Raw genomic sequence first — 20,484 nt, forward strand, 5'->3', positions numbered from 1 at the left:
CTGCGCTGTATCGTTCTATGTTCTATAACTCCCAATACTTCCAGCTGCACAGGGGCACCAGACAAGGATGCCCACTGTCCCCGCTGCTGTTTGCACTAGCAATTGAACCGCTAGCAATCGCGCTCAGGGCAGCAAAAAATTGGAGGGGGATCCGAAGGGGAGGTAGAGAGCACAGAGTCTCACTCTATGCGGATGATCTGCTCCTCTATATCTCGGACCCACAAAGCAGCATGGATGGAATCATCGCGCTCCTGAAAGAGTTTGGAGCCTTCTCGGGCTACAAACTCAACATGAGCAAAAGTGAGATCTTCCCAGTACACCCGCAAGGGGGGGGGGGGGGGGGGGGGGGGGGGGGGGGGGCAGCACTAAAGGGGCTGCCGTTCAAACAAGCCCGAAATAAATTCCGCTACCTGGGGATCCAAATAGCCCATGACTGGAAAGGGGTCCACAAATGGAACCTCACCAGCCTGACGGAGGAAGTTAAAAAGGACCTGCAAAGATGGGACACACTCCCGCTCTCCCTCGCGGGGAGAGTCCAGACGATCAAAATGAACGTACTGCCCAGGTTCCTCTTCCTGTTTAGATCCATTCCGATCTACATCCCCAAGGCCTTTTTCAAAGCGCTGGACAAACATATCATGGCGTTCGTATGGGGGGGGGTAAAAATGCTAGGATCCCAAAGAAGGTCATACAAAAAACAAAATCCAGGGGGGGGCTAGCCCTCCCGAATCTACAATTCTACCACTGGGCGGCAACAGCCGAGCGAGTAAGGGGATGGATCCAGGAGCCAGAAGCCGAGTGGGTGCGTGCGGAGGAGGCCTCCTGCATGGGAACCTCCCTCCGGGCCCTCGCCACGGCAGCACTCCCATCCCCACCCAAAAAACACTCCACCAGCCCAGTGGTGACAGCCACCCTCCAATCCTGGAACCAACTGCGGCAGCAATTTGGCCTGAACAAAATGTCGAACAGGGCTCCCATCTGCAACAACCATAGGTTCACACCAGCACTGACTGACGCCACCTTCAAAAGGTGGAGACAGGACGGGGGGACACTGACAGTCAGGGACCTATACACGGACGACAGGATCGCAACACTGGACGAACTGACAGAGAAATTTCAGCTAGCTGGGGGGAACGAGCTACGGTACCTGCAGCTCAAAAACTTCCTACGAAAGGAGACAAGGACGTACCCACAACCGCCACGACAGACACTATTGGAAGACCTACTGGACGCAAGTATCCTAGAGAAAGGGAACTGTAGTGACATGTATGACCGACTGGTAGATAGGGACGACACCGTACTGGACGCAACAAGAAGGAAATGGGAGGACGACCTGGGGATGGAGATAGGGTGGGGACTCTGGAGCGAAGCACTGCATAGGGTCAACTCCACCTCCACGTGCGCAAGGCTCAGCCTGACGCAACTAAAAGTGGTGCATAGAGCCCACTTAACGAGAAACCGTATGAGTAGGTTCTTCCCGGAGGTGGAGGACAAATGTGAGCGGTGCCAGAGAGGCCCGGCCAACCACGCCCACATGTTCTGGTCTTGCCCCAGACTTGTGGAGTACTGGACAGCCTTCTTCGAGGCTATGTCCAAAGTGGTGGGGGTGAGGGTGGAGCCATGCCCGATAGTGGCGGTCTTCGGGGTTTCAGACCAGCCAGATCTATTCCTGGGGAGGAGGGCGGACGCCCTTGCCTTTGCCTCCCTGATCGCCCGCCGTAGAATCCTGTTTGGCCAGCGGTCAGCAGCACCGCCCAGAGCTGCAGACTGGCTGTCCGACCTCTCGGAATCTCTCCAAATGGAGAAAATCAAATTCGCCATCCGAGGGTCGGACGACGGCTTCCACAGAACGTGGGAGCCATTCATGCAACTGTTCCAGGACCTGTTTGTGGCCAATGTACAAGAGGAAGAATTGTCGGGTGGCCAAGAACCAGGGGAAAATGGGTGGGAATCGGGGGAAGGTAGCCGGGGGAGGGGGTGGGGGGGGGGGGGGGGCTACGGGCTCGGTATGGGGGTTTGATGGCAAGCCAAGGCCCAAAACCAAACTATAAATAAATGCCTATAAACATGTGCCTCGGCCATATTGGGGAATGTAAAATATGTATGCTGGCTAAAGGGGGCGGCCACAATTATTGTTATGAAGATGCTTACCTGTAAATATTCATGTAAAAAATTTTTGTGTTTTCCTTTGTTTTTTTTTTTCTCTCTCTCTAATAACTTGTAATTTGTCATATATAAAATATGAAAACTCAATAAAAAACATTTATAAAAAAAAAAAATCAAGGATTTCATAGCACAGCGTTTGGAAAGCAGTGGTATAATCAGACAAAGTCAGCGTGGATTTACAAAGGGAAATCATGCTTGACAAATCGAGTAGAATTCTTTGAAGATGTAACTAGTAGAGTTGACCAGGGAGAACCGGTGGATGTGATTTATTTAGATTTTCAAAAGGCTTTCGACAAGGTCTCACAGAGCTGATTAATATCTAAAGTTAAAGCACATGGGATTGTGGGTGGTGTCTTGAGATGGATAGAAAGCTGGTTAGCAGACAGGAAGCAAAGGGCTGGAATAAATGGGTCTTTTATTGATTGGCAGGCAGTGACTAGTGGGGTACCTCGGGGACCTGTACCAGGACTCCAACTGTTCACATTATATATTAATGATCTGGACGAGGGAACTATAAGACCATAAGACCATAAGACATAGGAGTGGAAGTAAGGCCATTCGGCCCATCGAGTCCACTCCACCATTCAATCATGGTTGATTTCAACTCCATTTACCCGCTCTCTCCCCATAGCCCTAAATTCCTCGAGAAATCAAGAATTTATCAATTTCTGTCTTAAAGACACTCAATGTCCCGGCCTCCACCGCCCTCTGTGGCAATGAATTCCACAGACCTACCACTCTCTGGCTGAAGAAATTTCTCCTCATCTCTGTTCTAAAGTGACTCCCTTTTATTCTAAGGCTGTGCCCCCGCGTCCTAGTCTCCCCTGCTAATGGAAACAACTTCCCTACGTCCATCCTATCCAAGCCATTCATTATCTTGTACGTTTCTATTAGATCTCCCCTCAACCTCCTAAACTCCAATGAATATAATCCCACGATCCTCAGACGTTCATCGTATGTTAGGCCTACCATTCCTGGGATCATCCGTGTGAATCTCCGCTGGACCCGCTCCAGTGCCAGTATGTCCTTCCTGAGGTATGGGGCCCAAAATTGCTCACAGTATTCTAAATGGGGCCTAACTAGTGCTTTATAAAGCCTCAGAAGGACATCCCTGCTTTTATATTCCAAGCCTCTTGAGATAAATGACAACATTACATTTGCTTTCTTAATTACGGACTCAACCTGCAAGTTTACCTTTAGAGAATCCTGGACTAGGACTCCCAAGTCCCTTTGCACTTTAGCATTATGAATTTTGTCACCGTTTAGAAAATAGTCCATGCCTCTATTCTTTTTTCCAAAGTGCAAGACCTCGCACTTGCCCACGTTGAATTTCATCAGCCACTTCTTGGACCATTCTCCTAAACTGTCTAAATCTTTCTGCAGCCTCCCCACCTCCTCAATACTACCTGCCCCTCCACCTATCTTTGTATCATCGGCAAACTTGGCCAGAATGCCCCCAGTCCCGTCATCTAGATCGTTAATATATAAAGAGAACAGCTGAGGCCCCAACACTGAACCCTGCGGGACACCACTTGTCACCGGTTGCCATTCCAAAAAAGAACCTTTTATCCCAACTCTCTGCCTTCTGTCTGACAGCCAATCGTCAATCCATGTTAGTACCTTGCCTCGAATACCATGGGCCCTTATTTTACTCAGCAGTCTCCCGTGAGGCACCTTGTCAAAGGCCTTTTGGAAGTCAAGATAGATAACATCCATTGGCTCTCCTTGGTCTAACCTATTTGTTATCTCTTCAAAGAACTCTAACAGGTTTGTCAGGCACGACCTCCCCTTACTAAATCCATGCTGACTTGTCCTAATCCAACCCTGCACTTCCAAGAATTTAGAAATCTCATCCTTAACGATGGATTCTAGAATTTTGCCAACAACCGAGGTTAGGCTAATTGGCCTATAATTTTCCATCTTTTTTCTTGTTCCCTTCTTGAACAGGGGGGTTACAACAGCGATTTTCCAATCCTCTGGGACTTTCCCTGATTCCAGTGACTTTTGAAAGATCATAACTAACACCTCCACTATTTCTTCAGCTATCTCCTTTAGAACTCTAGGATGTAGCCCATCTGGGCCCGGAGATTTATCAATTTTCAGACCTTTTAGTTTCTCTAGCACCTTCTCCTTTGTGATGGCAACCATATTCAACTCTGCCCCCTGACTTTCCTGAATTGTTGGGATATTACTCATGTCTTCTACTGTGAAGACTGATGCAAAGTACTTATTAAGTTCCTCAGCTATTTCCTTGTCTCCCATCACTAGATTACCAGCGTCATTTTGGAGCGGCCCAATGTCTACTTTTGCCTCCCGTTTGTTTTTAATGTATTTAAAGAAACTTTTACTATCATTCCTAATGTTACTGGCTAGCCTACCTTCATATTTGATCCTCTCCTTCCTTATTTCTCTCTTTGTTATCCTCTGTTTGTTTTTGTAGCCTTCCCAATCTTCTGACTTCCCACTACTCTTTGCCACATTATAGGCTCTCTCTTTTGCCTTGATGCATTCCCTGACTTCCTTTGTCAGCCATGGCTGCCTAATCCTCCCTCTGATAACCTTTCTTTTCTTTGGGATGAACCTCTGCACTGTGTCCTCAATTACTCCCAGAAACTCCTGCCATTGCTGTTCTACTGTCTTTCCCACTAGGCTCTGCTTCCAGTCGATTTTCGTCAGTTCCTCCCTCATGCGCCTGTAATTACCTTTATTTAACTGTAAAACCTTTACATCTGATTCTACCTTCTTTCTTTCAAATTGCAGACTGAATTCTACCATATTATGATCACTGCTTCCTAAGTGTTCCCTTACTTTAAGGTCTTTTATCAATTCTGGCTCATTACATAACACTAAGTCCAGAATAGCCTGTTCCCTCGTGGGCTCCATCACAAGCTGTTCCAAAAAGCCATCCTGTAAACATTCAATGAATTCCCTTTCTTTGGGTCCACTGGCAACATTATTTACCCAGTCCACCTGCATATTGAAGTCCCCCATGATCACTGTGACCTTGCCTTTCTGACATGCCCTTTCTATTTCGTGGTGCATTTTGTGCCCCTGGTCCTGACCACTGTCAGGAGGCCTGTACATAACTCCCATTATGGTTTTTTTGCCTTTGTGGTTCCTCAACTCTACCCACACAGACTCCACATCGTCTGAGCCTATGTCGTTTAGTGCTATTGATTTAATTTCATTTCTAATTAACAAGGCAACCCCGCCCCCTCTACCCACCTCTCTGACTTTTCGATAGGTTGTAAATCCCTGGATGTTTAACTGCCAGTCCTGAACCCCCTGCAACCACGTCTCTGTGATGCCTACCACATCATACCTGCCAGTCACAATCTGGGCCACAAGCTCATCTACCTTGTTCCGTACACTGCGGGCATTTAAATATAGCACCTTTAATTCCCTATTGACTGTCCCTTTTTGTTTTCTTAGTGTGGTGGACCTTGGTTTACTGAGCCTTTCCATACACTGTGTCATATTTTGTGAGATGGGGACTATCGTAACCTCTCCTGAGCTCTGTCTTTTCGGGATTTTTTGTAATCCTAAACAGCTACGCTTCCCACTGATTCCTTCACCTCTTGGTTCCCTGACTTTCCCTTCCCCCCCAATCTCTAGTTTAAAGTCCTATTGACTTATGTATTATCTCCAAATTTGCAGATGATACAAAGTTGGGTGGGAGGGTGAGCTGTGAGGAGGATGCAGAGATGCTTCAGCAGGATTTGGACAGGCTGAGTGGGTACACGCATGGCAGATACAGTATAATGTGGATAAATGTGAGGTTATCCACTTCGGTAGCAAAAACAGGAAGGCAGATTATTATTTGAATGGGTGTAAATTGAGAGAAGCGGATACTCAGCGAGACCTTGGTGTCCTCGTGCATCAGTCGCTGAAAGTAAGCGCGCAGGTACAGCAGGCGGTAAAGAAGGCAAATGGTATGTTGGCCTTCATAGCCAGAGGGTTTGAGTACAGGAATAGAGATGTTTTACTGCAATTGTACAGGGCATTGGTGAGGTCACACCTGGAGTATTGTGTATAGTTTTGGTGCCCTTGGGCAGGATTCTCCAACCCGGAGGGGGGTTTCTTGCCCGGGGCCGGCGTCAATCCCGCCCCCGCCGTGTCCCGAATGCTCCAGCCCCCCCCCCCCCCCCCCCCGAGATTCGGCGGGGGCGGGAATTGTGCCACTCAGCGGGCCCCCCGCGGCGATTCTCCGGCCTGCGATGGGCTGAAGTCCCGCCGCGGACTAGCCTCTCCCGCTGGCGTGGATTAAACCACCTCTCTTACTAGCGGGATTGGCGGTGCGGGCGGGCGCCGGGGTCCTGGGGGGTCGTGGGGCGATCTGACCCCGGGGGGGGTGCCCCCACGATGACCTGGCCCGTGATCGGGCCTGTGCCATGCTTCACCAAGGCGAAGGCGGAAGAGACCCCCTCCCCTGCTCATGCTCCGGTATGATGTCAGCAGCCCCCTCCCCTGCGCATGCTCCGGTATGATGTCAGCAGCCCCCTCCCCTGCGCATGCTCCTGTATGATGTCAGCAGCCAAAGGCCAGCCGGCGGAGTGGCAACCACTCCGGGGGGGTCTAGCCCCTCAATGTGACGGCTTGGCCCCTAAAGGTGCGGAGAATTCGACCCACCAGGTAGGGGAGAATCCCGGCCCGTATCTGAGGAAGGATGTTGTTGCTATGGAGGGAGGGCAGCGAGGGTTTACCCGGCTGATTCCTGGGGTGGTGGGGCTGTGATATGAGGAGAGACTAAGTGGGTTAGGATTATATTGATTGGAGTTTAGAAGAGTGAGAGGGGATCTCATAGAAACGAATAAAATTCTAACCGGATTAGACAGGGTAGATTCAAAATACTGTTCCGATGGTGGGGGGTCCAGAACTAGGGGCCATAGTTTGGGGATAAGGGGTAAACCTTTTAGGACTGAGGTGAGGAGAAATGTCTTCACCCAGAGAGCGGGGAATCTGTGGAATTCACTCCCACAGAAAGTAGTTGAGGCCAAAACATTGTGTAATTTCAATAAGGAATTAGATACAGCTCTTGGGGCTAAAGGGATCGAGGGATATTGTGGAGGGGTGGGGGGGGGGGGGGATCAGGATGTTGAACTTGATGATCAATCATAATGAATGGCGGAGCAGGCTTGAGGGGCCGAATGGCCTCTTCGTGCTTCTATTTTCTATGTATATTTCTCTGTACACTAATCCCGTTTTCCAGCACACGGTCTATAACCTTGTATACTGGGGGGTTTCAACTTCTCATCTAACTGCTTCTCAAATGTTGTGAGGGTTCCCACCTCCACCACCCTTCCCGGCAGCGAGTTCCAGATTCCCACCACCCTCTGGGTGAAAAGGGTATTCCCGGGGTCAGATCGTCGCCCCCCCCCCACCCCCGGACCCTGGAGCCCGCCCGTGCCGCCAATCCCGCCGGTACCAGAGGTGGTTTAAACCACGCCGGCGGGAAAGGCCCATCCCGGGCCGGAGAATCACCGCGGGGGGGCCCACCGACCGGTGCGGCGTGATTCCCGCCCCCGCCGAATCTCGGGGGGCGGAGAATTCGGGACACGGCGGGGGGCAGGATTGACGCCGGCCCCGGGTGTGTCTCCGACCCGGTAGGGGGGTCAGAGAATTCCGCCCAAGATCCTTCCAATCCTTCCTATCTCTGTCCCTCAGTTTTATACACCTCAATCAGGTCTCCCCTCAGCCTTCTCTGCTCCAGGGAAAACAACTGCAGCCTATCGGGCGGCACAGTAGCACAGTGGCTTCACAGCCCCAGGGTCCCAGGTTCGATTCCCAGCTTGGGTCACTGTCTGTGTGGAGTCTGCACGTTCTCCCCGTGTCTGCGTGGGTTTCCTCCGGGTGCTCCGGTTTCCTCCCACAGTCCAAAGATGCGCCGGTTAGGTGGGTTGGCCATGATAAATTGCCGTTAGTGTCCAAAAAGCTTAGATGGGGTTACTGGGTTATGGGGATAGGGGGAGGTGTTGACCTTGGGTAGGGTGCTCTTTCCAAGGGCCAGTGCAGACTCGATGGGCCGAATGGTCTCCATCTGCATTGTAAATTCTATGATTCTATCCAATCTCTCTTCATAGCTGAAACACTCCAGCCCAGGGAACATCTGGTGAATCTCCTCTGCACCCCCTCCAGTGCAATCACTTCCTTCCTGTGGTGACCAGCACTGCACACAGTCCTCCAGCTGTGACCTCACAGCTCAATCATAGACTCTCTGCTCCTCTATCCAATGCCTGAGCTAATAAAGGCAAGAGTCCCATCTACCTCCTTAACCATCTGATATACCTGTGCTGCTGCCGTCAGGGATCTGTGGACATGCTCCCCAAGGTCCCTCCGGTCCTCTACATTTCCTAGCGCCTACTGTTCATTGTGTATTCCTTTGCCTGGTTAGTCTTTACCCCACATTTTTCCAGGGTTAAATTCCATTTGCCACTGTTCTGCCCGTTTATATTAACCTGTAATTTCAGGCTCTCCGTATCATCTGTGAACTTACTGACCATACCCCCACATTCCCGTCTAGATCAGTAATAGACATGGAATACTGCAGCAGTATTATTGAGCAGGCTGATACAATGGGAGTAACATTCATGGACACTCAGACACTCAGGAATAAAACATTCCCAGATTCACTGATACTGCAGGAGGAACATTCTTGAATATTGATACTCTGGGAGTAACATTCCTGGGCATTAATACTCCAGGGTTACCATTCCTAGGAACTGGGCTGAATTCTCCGGCATCGGGACTCTCCGTTTTGCCGGCAGCCCAGAGGGTTTCCTGAGGGCGTGGGGCTGCCCCACAATGGGAAACCCCATTGACTGTCCGGCGATACGGAGACGCCCGCTGGCATACTGAACCGGAAACCTGGCACGGAGCCACGGAGAATGCGGAGACGCCCGCTGGCATACTGAACCGGAAACCTGGCACGGAGCCACGGAGAATGCGGAGACGCCCGCTGGCATACTGAACCGGAAACCTGGCACGGAGCCACGGAGAATGCGGAGACGCCCGCTGGCATACTGAACCGGAAACCTGGCACGGAGCCACGGAGAATGCGGAGACGCCCGCTGGCATACTGAACCGGAAACCTGGCACGGAGCCACGGAGAATGCGGAGACGCCCGCTGGCATACTGAACCGGAAACCTGGCACGGAGCCACGGAGAATGCGGAGACGCCCGCTGGCATACTGAACCGGAAACCTGGCACGGAGCCACGGAGAATGCGGAGACGCCCGCTGGCATACTGAACCGGAAACCTGGCACGGAGCCACGGAGACGCCCGCTGGCATACTGAACCGGAAACCTGGCACGGAGCCACGGAGACGCCCGCTGGCATACTGAACCGGAAACCTGGCACGGAGCCACGGAGAATGCGGAGACGCCCGCTGGCATACTGAACCGGAAACCTGGCACGGAGCCACGGAGAATGCAGCCACCGTCTCTGGGAGTACCATTCCTCAACATTATTGCTGTGGGTGTAACATTCTTGAAAACACTGATACTCCTGGGGTAATATTGCTGGACATTGATGCTGCGGAAGGGGCTGTTGAACAGAGAACATAGAACGATACAGCGCAGTACAGGCCCTTCGGCCCTCGATGTTGCACCGACATGGGAAGTCAAAAACTAAAGGCCATCTAACCTACACTATGCCATTATCATCCATATGCTTATCCAATAAACTTTTAAATGCCCTCAATGTTGGCGAGTTCACTACTGTTGCAGGTAGGGCATTCCACGGCCTCACCACTCTTTGCGTAAAAAACCCACCTCTGACCTCTGTCCTATATCTATTACCCCTCAATTTAAGGCTATGTCCCCTCGTGCTAGCCACCTCCATCCGCGGGAGAAGGCTCTCGCTGTCCACCCTATCTAACCCTCTGATCATTTTGTATGCCTCTATTAAGTCACCTCTTAACCTTCTCTCTAACGAAAACAACCTCAAGTCCATCAGCCTTTCCTCATAAGATTTTCCCTCCATACCAGGCAACATCCTGGTAAATCTCCTCTGCACCCGTTCCAAAGTTTCCACGTCCTTCCTATAATGAGGCGACCAGAACTGTACGCAATACTCCAAATGCGGCCGTACGAGAGTTTTGTACAGCTGCAACATGACCTCATGGCTCCGGAACCCAATCCCTCTACCAATAAAGGCCAACACACCATAGGCCTTCTTCACAACCCTATCAACCTGGGTGGCAACTTTCAGGGATCTATGTACATGGACACCGAGATCCCTCTGCTCATCCACACTGCTAAGAATTTTACCATTAGCCAAATATTCCGCATTCCTGTTATTCTTTCCAAAGTGAATCACCTCACACTTCTCTACATTAAACTCCATTTGCCACCTCTCAGCCCAGCTCTGCAGCTTATCTATGTCCCTCTGTAACCTGCAACATCCTTCCACACTGTCTACAACTCCACCGACTTTAGTGTCGTCTGCAAATTTACTCACCCATCCTTCTGCGCCCTCCTCTCGGTCATTTATAAAAATGACAAACAGCAACGGCCCCAGAACAGATCCTTGTGGTACGCCACTCGTAACTGAACTCCATTCTGAACATTTCCCATCAACTACCACTCTCTGTCTTCTTTCAACTAGCCAATTTCTGATCCACATCTCTAAATCACCCTCAATCCCCAGCCTCCGTATTTTCTGCAATAGCCGACCGTGGGGAACCTTATCAAACGCTTTACTGAAATCCATATACACCACATCAACTGCTCTACCCTCGTCCACCTGTTCAGTCACCTTCTCAAAGAACTCGATAAGGTTTGTGAGGCATGACCTACCCTTCACAAAACCATGCTGACTATCCCTAATCATATTATTCCTATCTAGATGATTATAAATCGTATCTTTTATAATCCTCTCCAAGACTTTACCCACCACAGACGTGAGGCTCACCGGCCTATAGTTACCGGGGTTATCTCTACTCCCCTTCTTGAACAAAGGGACCACATTTGCTACCCTCCAGTCCTCTGGCACTATTCCTGTAGCCAATGATGACCTAAAAATCAAAGCCAAAGGCTCAGCAATCTCTTCCCTGGCTTCCCAGAGAATCCTAGGATAACACAATCCTTGGATGTCACAATAACATTGAATGATGGCAGTGATTCGACGTGTGGACCTGTGATGAATATATCAAAGAGCAAAGGCTCTATACCCTTTTTCACACCTGTTTCTCTGAAGGATTTGTCATTGGGTTGGGTAACAGAGCAGAGGCTGTTCAACACCAAAGTCCCCAACTTGGAAGAGCTGCGTTCTGCAGATTTATAATAATCCAAGGAGTTATTGTTCAGCAGGACCCAGCGCTTCTTCAGTTTCAGTGATGAGGTTTTCGTATTGCTGCCCATCTCCTTGTAAAGCCAACCTGCAACACAGGGGGGGGGGTAAGAACTGAGAGACTGTATTTCCCACAGACCCCCCCCCCACCCATAGAAACCCGTCCCTCACTCACAGACACCCCCTCACTCACAGACACCCCCTCACTCACAGACACACCCCCTCACTCACAGACACACCCCTCACTCACAGACACACCCCCTCACTCACAGACACCCCCTCACTCACAGACACCCCTCACTCACAGACCCCCCTCACTCACAGACACACCCCTCACTCACAGACACACCCCTCACTCACAGACCCCCCCCTCACTCACAGACACCCCCTCACTCACAGACACCCCCTCACTCACAGACACACCCCTCACTCACAGACCCCCCCCTCACTCACAGACACCCCCTCACTCACAGACCCCCCCTCACTCACAGAAACCCCCTCACTCACAGACCCCCCCCTCACTCACAGACACCCCCTCACTCACAGACCCCCCCTCACTCAGACACACCCTCACTCACAGACACCCCTCACTCACAGACACCCCTCACTCACAGACACACCCCCTCACTCACAGACCCCCCTCACTCACAGACCCCCCTCACTCACAGAAACCCCCCCTCACTCACATAAACCCCCCCTCACTCACAGACACCCCCTCACTTACAGACCCCCCCTCACTCACAGACCCCCCCCATAGAAACCCCCCTCACTCACAGACACCCCCTCACTTACAGACCCCCCTCACTCACAGACCCCCCTCACTCACAGAAACCCCTCCTCACTCACAGAAACCCCTCCTCACTTACAGACCCCCCTCACTCACAGAGCCCCCCATAGAAACCCCCCCTCACTCACAGACACCCCCTCACTCAGACACCCCCTCACTCACAGACACCCCCCATAGAAACCCCCCCTCACTTACAGACCCCCCCTCACTCACAGACCCCCCCTCACTCACAGACCCCCCCTCACTCACAGACACCCCCCCTCACTCACAGACACCCCCCCTCACTCACAGACACCCCCCCTCACTCACAGACACCCCCCCTCACTCACAGACACCCCCCCTCACTCACAGACACCCCCCTCACTCACAGACCCCCCCTCACTCACAGACCCCCCTCACTCACAGACACCCCCTCACTCACAGACACCCCCCTCACTCACAGACCCCCCCCATAGAACCCCCCCTCACTCACAGACACCCCCCCTCACTCACAGAAACCCCCCCTCACAGAACCCCCCCTCACAGAAACCCCTCCGCACAGAAACCCCTCCGCACAGACACCCCCTCACTCACAGCAACCCCCCCTCACAGCAACACCCCCTCACAGCAACACCCCCCCTCACCACCCCCTCCCTCACAGAAAGCCCCCCTCATAGCAACCCCCCCTCAAATGGTCCTGGTCACTCAGTTTGGGTTCCACCCAGGGTCACTCAGCTCCTGACCTTGGTTCAAACATGGACAAAGAGCTGAATGCCAGGGGTGATGTGAGAGTGACTGCCCTTTTATATCAAGGGAGCATTTGACCGAGTGCGGCATCAAGGAGCCCGAGCTAAACTGGAGTCGATGGGAATCGGGGAAAACTCTCCGCTGGCTGGAGACATACCCGGCACAAAGGAAGATGGTTGTGGTGGTTGGAGGTCAATCATCTCAACTCCAGGACATCACTGCAGGGGTTCCTCAGGGTAGGGTCCCAGGCTCAACCACCTTCAGCTGCTTCATCAATGACTTCCCATCATATGGTCAGAAGTGGGGATGTTTGGGGATGTCTGCACAATGTTCAGCACCATTCAAAGGAATATCCACTGTGATACCAAGGACCAAGAAGCAAATCTCCCCAAATCAGGAGACATGTTCCTGTTCCAACAAAACCCACCCAATGTCACCAATTCACCCACACCGGCCCCCACACCCTGGGGGAACAGAGACACAAACACGCAGCCCCTTGGTGAGGTCCATCTTTCCATGGTTAGAAACCTTACCCCTCACTATCCCATCCGCCGCATTGATCCTCACCTCGAACAATGAATTCTTGTCCGTCACTAATGGCATCTCCCTTGGATTTGTGAAGCAGTGAAATCCAGTGATGCATCTCTTCGGGGGTGTCAGAGTTACAGTGAATCACTCGGGTCGCCAAGATTATCACAAATGAGTTTGGTCTAAAAATACAAAAAACTGTTTAGAAAACAATCTTCATCTCCCAATACTCCCCTCCTCTCCTGAAGGTGCTGACTCTCACTGGGGTACAGACCCCCCTCCTCTCCTGAAGGTGCTGACTCTCACTGGGGTACAGGGTCCCCTCCTCTCCTGAAGGTGCTGACTCTCACTGGGGTACAGGGTCCCCTCCTCTCCTGAAGGTGCTGACTCTCACTGGGGTACAGGGTCCCCCTCCTCTCCTGAAGGTGCTGACTCTCACTGGGGTACAGGGTCCCCCTCCTCTCCTGAAGGTGCTGACTCTCACTGGGGTACAGGGTCCCCCTCCTCTCCTGAAGGTGCTGACTCTCACTGGGGTACAGACTCCCCCTCCTCTCCTGAAGGTGCTGACTCTCACTGGGTTACAGACTCCCCCTCCTCTCCTGAAGATGCTGACTCTCACTGGGGTACAGGGTCCCCTCCTCTCCTGAAGGCACTGACTCTCACTGGGGTACAGACTCCCCCTCCTCTCCTGAAGGTGCTGACTCTCACTGGGGTACAGACTCCCCCTCTTCTCCTGAAGGTGCTGGCCCTCACTGGGGTACAGGGTCCCCCTCCTCTCCTGAAGGTGCTGACTCTCACTGGGGTACAGACTCCCCCTCCTCTCCTGAAGGTGCTGACTCTCACTGGGGTACAGACCCCCCCCCCCTCCTCTCCTGAAGGTGCTGACTCTCACTGGGGTACAGACCCCCCTCCTCTCCTGAAGGTGCTGACTCTCACTGGGATACAGGGTCCCCCTCTTCTCCTGAAGGTGCTGACTCTCACTGGGGTACAGGGTCCCCTCTCCTGAAGGTGCTGACTCTCACTGGGGTACAGGGTCCCCCTCCTCTCCTGAAGGTGCTGACTCTCACTGGGGTACAGGGTCCCCTCTCCTGAAGGTGCTGACTCTCACTGGGGTACAGACTCCCCCTCCTCTCCTGAAGGTGCTGACTCTCACTGGGGTACAGGGTCCCCCTCCTGAAGGTTCTGACTCTCACTGGGGTACAGGGACCCCCTCCTCTCCTGAAGATGCTGACTCTCACTGGGGTACAGGGTCCCCTCTCCTGAAGGTTCTGACTCTCACTGGGGTACAGGGTCCCCCTCCTCTCCTGAAGGTGCTGACTCTCACTGGGATACAGACCCCCCCCCCCTCTCCTGAAGGTGCTGACTCTCACTGGGGTACAGACTCCCCCTCTTCTCCTGAAGGTGCTGACTCTCACTGGGGTACAGACTCCCCCTCCTCTCCTGAAGGTGCTGACTCTCACTGGGGTACAGACCCCCCCCCTCCTGAAGGTGCTGACTCTCACTGGGGTACAGACTCCCCCTCCTCTCCTGAAGGTGCTGACTCTCACTGGGGTACAGGGTCCCCCTCCTCTCCTGAAGGTGCTGACTCTCACTGGGGTACAGACTCCCCCTCCTCTCCTGAAGGTGCTGACTCTCACTGGGGTACAGGGCCCCCTCTCCTGAAGGTGCTGACTCTCACTGGGGTACAGGGTCCCCCTCCTCTCCTGAAGGTGCTGACTCTCACTGGGGTACAGACTCCCCCTCCTCTCCTGAAGGTGCTGACTCTCACTGGGGTACAGGGTCCCCCTCCTCTCCTGAAGCTGCTGACTCTCACTGGGGTACAGGGTCCCCTCTCCTGAAGGTGCTGACTCTCACTGGGGTACAGACTCCCCCTCCTCTCCTGAAGGTGCTGACTCTCACTGGGGTACAGGGTCCCCCTCCTGAAGGTTCTGACTCTCACTGGGGTACAGGGTTCCCCCCCCCCCCTCTCCTGAAGGTGCTGACTCTCACTGGGGTACAGGGTCCCCTCTACTGAAGGTGCTGACTCTCACTGGGGTACAGGGTTCCCTTCTCTCCTGAAGGTGCTGACTCTCACTGGGGTACAGACTCCCCCTCCTCTCCTGAAGGTGCTGACTCTCACTGGGGTACAGACTCCCCCTCCTCTCCTGAAGGTGCTGACTCTCACTGGGGTACAGGGTCCCCCTCCTCTCCTGAAGGAGCTGACTCTCACTGGGGTACAGACTCCCCCTCCTCTCCTGAAGGTGCTGACTCTCACTGGGGTACAGGGTCCCCCTCCTCTCCTGAAGGTGCTGACTCTCACTGGGGTACAGGGTCCCCCTCCTCTCCTGAAGGTGCTGACTCTCACTGGGGTACAGACCCCCCTCCTCTCCTGAAGGTGCTGACTCTCACTGGGGTACAGGGTCCCCTCTCCTGAAGGTGCTGACTCTCACTGGGGTACAGGGTCCCCTCTCCTGAAGGTGCTGACTCTCACTGGGGTACAGGGTCCCCTCTCCTGAAGGTGCTGACTCTCACTGGGGTACAGGGTCCCCCTCCTCTCCTGAAGGTGCTGACTCTCACTGGGGTACAGGGTCCCCTCCTCTCCTGAAGGTGCTGACTCTCACTGGGGTACAGACTCCCCCTCCTCTCCTGAAGGTGCTGACTCTCACTGGGGTACAGACTCCCCCTCCTCTCCTGAAGGTGCTGACTCTCACTGGGGTACAGTGTCCCCTCCTCTCCTGAAGGTGCTGACTCTCACTGGGGTACAGACTCCCCCTCCTCTCCTGAAGGTGCTGACTCTCACTGGGGTACAGACCCCCTCCTCTCCTGAAGGTGCTGACTCTCACTGGGGTACAGACCCCCTCCTCTCCTGAAGGTGCTGACTCTCACTGGGGTACAGACCCCCCCCTCTCCTGAAGGTGCTGACTCTCACTGGGGTACAGACCCCCCCCTCTCCTGAAGGTTCTGACTCTCACTGGGGTACAGACCCCCCCCTCTCCTCAAGGTGCTGACTCTCACTGGGGTACAGACCCCCTCCTCTCCTGAAGGTGCTGACTCTCACTGGGGTACAGACTCCCCCTCCTCTCCTGAAGGCGCTGACTCTCACTGGGGTACAGACTCCCCCTCCTCTCCTGAAGGTGCTGACTCTCACTGGGGTACAGGGTCCCCTCTTCTCCTGAAGGTGCTGTCTCTCACTGGGGTACAGGGTCCCCTCCTCTCCTGAAGGTGCTGACTCTCACTGGGGTACAGGGTCCCCTCTTCTCCTGAAGGTGCTGACTCTCACTGGGGTACAGGGTCCCCTCTTCTCCTGAAGGTGCTGACTCTCACTGGGGTACAGACCCCCTCCTCTCCTGAAGGTGCTGACACTCACTGGTGTACAGACCCCCTCCTCTCCTGAAGGTGCTGACTCTCACTGGGGTACAGGGTCCCCTCTTCTCCTGAAGGTGCTGACTCTCACTGGGGTACAGGGTCCCCCTCCTCTCCTGAAGGTGCTGACTCTCACTGGGGTACAGGGTCCCTCTCCTGAAGGTGCTGACTCTCACTGGGGTACAGACCCCCCCCCCTCTCCTGAAGGTGCTGACTCTCACTGGGGTACAGACCCCCCCCCCTCTCCTGAAGGTGCTGGCCCTCACTGGGGTACAGACCCCCTCTTCTCCTGAAGGTGCTGACTCTCACTGGGGTACAGGGTCCCCTCCTCTCCTGAAGGTGCTGACTCTCACTGGGGTACAGACCCCCCCCTCTCCTGAAGGTGCTGACTCTCACTGGGGTACAGGGTCCCCCTCCTCTCCTGAAGGTGCTGACTCTCACTGGGGTACAGGGTCCCTCTCCTGAAGGTGCTGACTCTCACTGGGGTACAGACCCCCCCCCCCCTCCTCTCCTGAAGGTGCTGACTCTCACTGGGGTACAGGGTCCCCTCTCCTGAAGGTGCTGACTCTCACTGGGGTACAGGGTCCCCTCTCCTGAAGGTGCTGACTCTCACTGGGGTACAGGGTCCCCCCCCCCCTCTCCTGAAGGTGCTGACTCTCACTGGGGTACAGGGTCCCCCCCCCCCCTTCCTGAAGGTGCTGACTCTCCCTGGGGTACCGGAACTATTCCCACAATATACGAGGAGTAAGAGATTGATGGGGCGAATGCAGTGCATTGTATTCCGTAAGGAATGCAATAAAGTACCACGTTTAATGTTGTGACACGAGAAATCATGATTTTGGGGATGATTTTATTGGGTTTGTTTATTGTCACGTGTACCAACGTACAGCGAAAAGTATTATTTTGCGAGCAGCTCAACAGATCATTAAGTATACGAAAAGAAAAGAAAATACATAATAGGGCAACACAAGGTCCACCCTGAACCGGCATTGGATGAAGCAGACAGGGTGTAGTGTTAATGACGTCAGTCCATAAAAGGGTCGTTTAGGAGTCTGGTGACAGTGGGGAAGAAGCTGTTTTTGAGTCTGTTCGTGCGTGTTCTCAGACTTCTGTATCTCCTGCCCGATGGAAGAAGTTGGAAAAGTGAGTAAGCCGGGTGGGAGGGATCCTTGATTATACTGCCCACTTTCCCCCGGCAGCGGGAGGTGTAGATGGAGTCCATGGATGGGAGGCAGGTTCGTGTGATGGACTGGGCTGTGTTCACGACTCTCTGAAGTTCCTTGCGGTCCTGGGCCGAGCAGTTGCCATACCAGGCTGTGATGCAGCCAGATAGGATGCTTTCTATGGTGCAGGGAATTGAACGTGTGCTGCTGGCCTTGTTCTGCATTACAGGCCAGCTATTTAGCCCATTGTGCTAAACCCCAATTAGAACCAATCGGGATGCAAGCTACACTAAATCTGGAAATGTACAATGAGGCAGGATTAACTAGTGACCTCATAATCAAAGCACTGATCATAATATTACTGAATTTCACATTCATTTTGAGGAAGAGCGGAGTTGATCTGAGACTAGTGTTTTAAACTGAAATCAGGGCAATTGAGGGCTTGAAGTCAGAACTGGCAAAGTGAGCTGGGAAATTAGGTTACGGGACAGGTCAGTTAAGTTGTAGAGGCAGAGATTTACAGATATTTCAGAATATTCAGAAAAGATACATTCCAGTGAGGAAGAAAGACTCGAAGGGAAGGACCCACCATTCGTGACTTACTAAAGAAGTTAAAAATACCAAATTGAAAAAAAGTGTTAAATTGTACCAAAAGAAGAGGCAGGCCAGGGGTTGGACAGAATATAAAGAATAACAAAGTTCACTAAAAGATTAATACGGAGAGGAATTCAGAGGACGAGGTGTTAGAAATATAAAGGCAGAGTAAGAGTTTCTAAAGGTATTTAAGGAGGAAAAGAGAAAGTGAAGTGAACTTTGAACATAGACCATACAGTGCAGAAGGAGGCCATTCAGCCCATCGAGTCGGCACCGACCCACTTAAGCCCTGCCTTCCACCCTATCCCCATAACCCAATAACCCCTCCTCACCTTTTTGGTCACTAAGGGCAATTTATCACGGCCAATCCACCTAACCTGCACATCTTTGGACTGCAGGAGGTAACCGGAGCACCCGGAGGAAACCCACGCAGACACGGGGAGAACGTGCAGACTCTGCACAGACAGTGACCCCGCGGGGAATCGAACCCGGGATCCTGGCACTGTGAAGCCACAGTGCTACCCACTGTGCTACCGTGCTGCCCCACAGTCCTCCACAGAGCGGGATTGGGAAATTAATAACAGAAAATAGTGGTTGAATTGGGCAGATATTTCACGTCTGTCTTCGCTGTAGACAATACAAAACACCCCAGAAATACTTGTGAAGCAGGAGGTGAAAGGGAGGGAGAATGAACAGAATTACAATCACCAGGGAACGTGGACTGAGAAAATCATTCGAACTGAAAGCTGACACATCTCCAGGTCCTGTGGCTGCTGGGCTGGTAGATGCATTGGTTATAATTTTCAAAAATTCCCTAGATTCTGGAAAGGTTGGGAAATAGAGAATATGACTCCTCTAATCAAGATAGGAAGGAGACAGAAATAAGGAAACTCAGGCCAGTTAGTTTAACATCTGTGGCATGGAAATGCCTGGACTCTAATATTGAGGAGGTTATAGTGAGGCACTCGCAAAATCTCACTCCAACCAAACACAGTCATCATGGTTCTGTGAAAGGGAAATCGTGTTTAATTTATTGGAGTTCTTTGAGGAAGTAACATTCAACGTGGATACAGGGAAACCTGTAGATGTGCTATTCTTAGATTTCCAGAAGACATTTGACAAGGTGCCACATCAAACTTTGCTACGTAAATGAAAGTTCAGGTGTAGGGAACATACTAGCAGAGATGGAGGATTGGTTAGCTGGCAGGAAGCAGAGAGTTTGGATGAATAGCATTTTTCAGTTGGGAAGATTGGGTAAGTTCAGTGTTACAGGGACCTGTGCTGGGGCCACAACTATTTACATTCTACAGGAAACTTGCACGAAGGGATCAAATGTATCGATGCAAAATTAGCGAATAACACAAAAATCGATGGGAAGGTAAGCTGTGAAGAGGACATTGGGCTAGATTCAACCATCCCCAACACCGAATCGTGTTTGGTGACGGGACAGAGAATCCCCGATGACGGCGAATTCAGCGGCAGCCCTGAAAAGCGGCGTATATACGGCCTCCATACGTTGGCTGAGGCATCGCCTCTCGAAGCTCCATCCCCATCCGGCTGAGTTCCCGATGGGACATGTGTGGTCACACCGAACGGGAAGCCGGCGTGGCGGCTGCGGCCTCAGTCCAGCGCTGCCACAGTCAGGGAATGCCGATCCGCGGGCGGGGGGGGGGGCATTATTCAGGGTGGGGGCACTGTAGTGGGGCGGCCCGGGGCGCACGATCCGGCCGATTGGGGGGGACAATTTTTCGTGGGCCAGGTCTGCGGGCTGCGTCAGCCATGAAGCACGGCGTGGCCGGTGCCGTGCGTATACGTGGCCACGGACACGGCAACCCGCCAGGTCCTATTGGCAGCTGGAGCCGGGTGGTCTACACTGCCTGGCTGCTAGC

At 52.8% G+C, this 20,484-nt stretch overlaps 1 protein-coding gene across 1 annotated transcript in view; it reads right to left on the minus strand.

Annotated features, from left to right (window-relative positions):
- The window catches only part of LOC119962345 (unconventional myosin-X-like), a 216,056-nt gene that overhangs the window by 36,458 nt on the left and 159,114 nt on the right, over positions 1-20,484 (minus strand). Inside the window, exons 15-16 of the mRNA XM_038790327.1 lie at positions 13,536-13,678; positions 11,349-11,543 (exon numbers count right to left, since the gene is read on the minus strand). Of these exons, the coding sequence (XP_038646255.1) occupies positions 11,349-11,543; positions 13,536-13,678 (338 nt within the window). The remainder of the gene's footprint in view (positions 1-11,348; positions 11,544-13,535; positions 13,679-20,484) is intronic.

Source organism: Scyliorhinus canicula, chromosome 2, assembly GCF_902713615.1.
Source record: "Scyliorhinus canicula chromosome 2, sScyCan1.1, whole genome shotgun sequence".
Taxonomy (NCBI): Eukaryota; Metazoa; Chordata; class Chondrichthyes; order Carcharhiniformes; family Scyliorhinidae; genus Scyliorhinus; species Scyliorhinus canicula.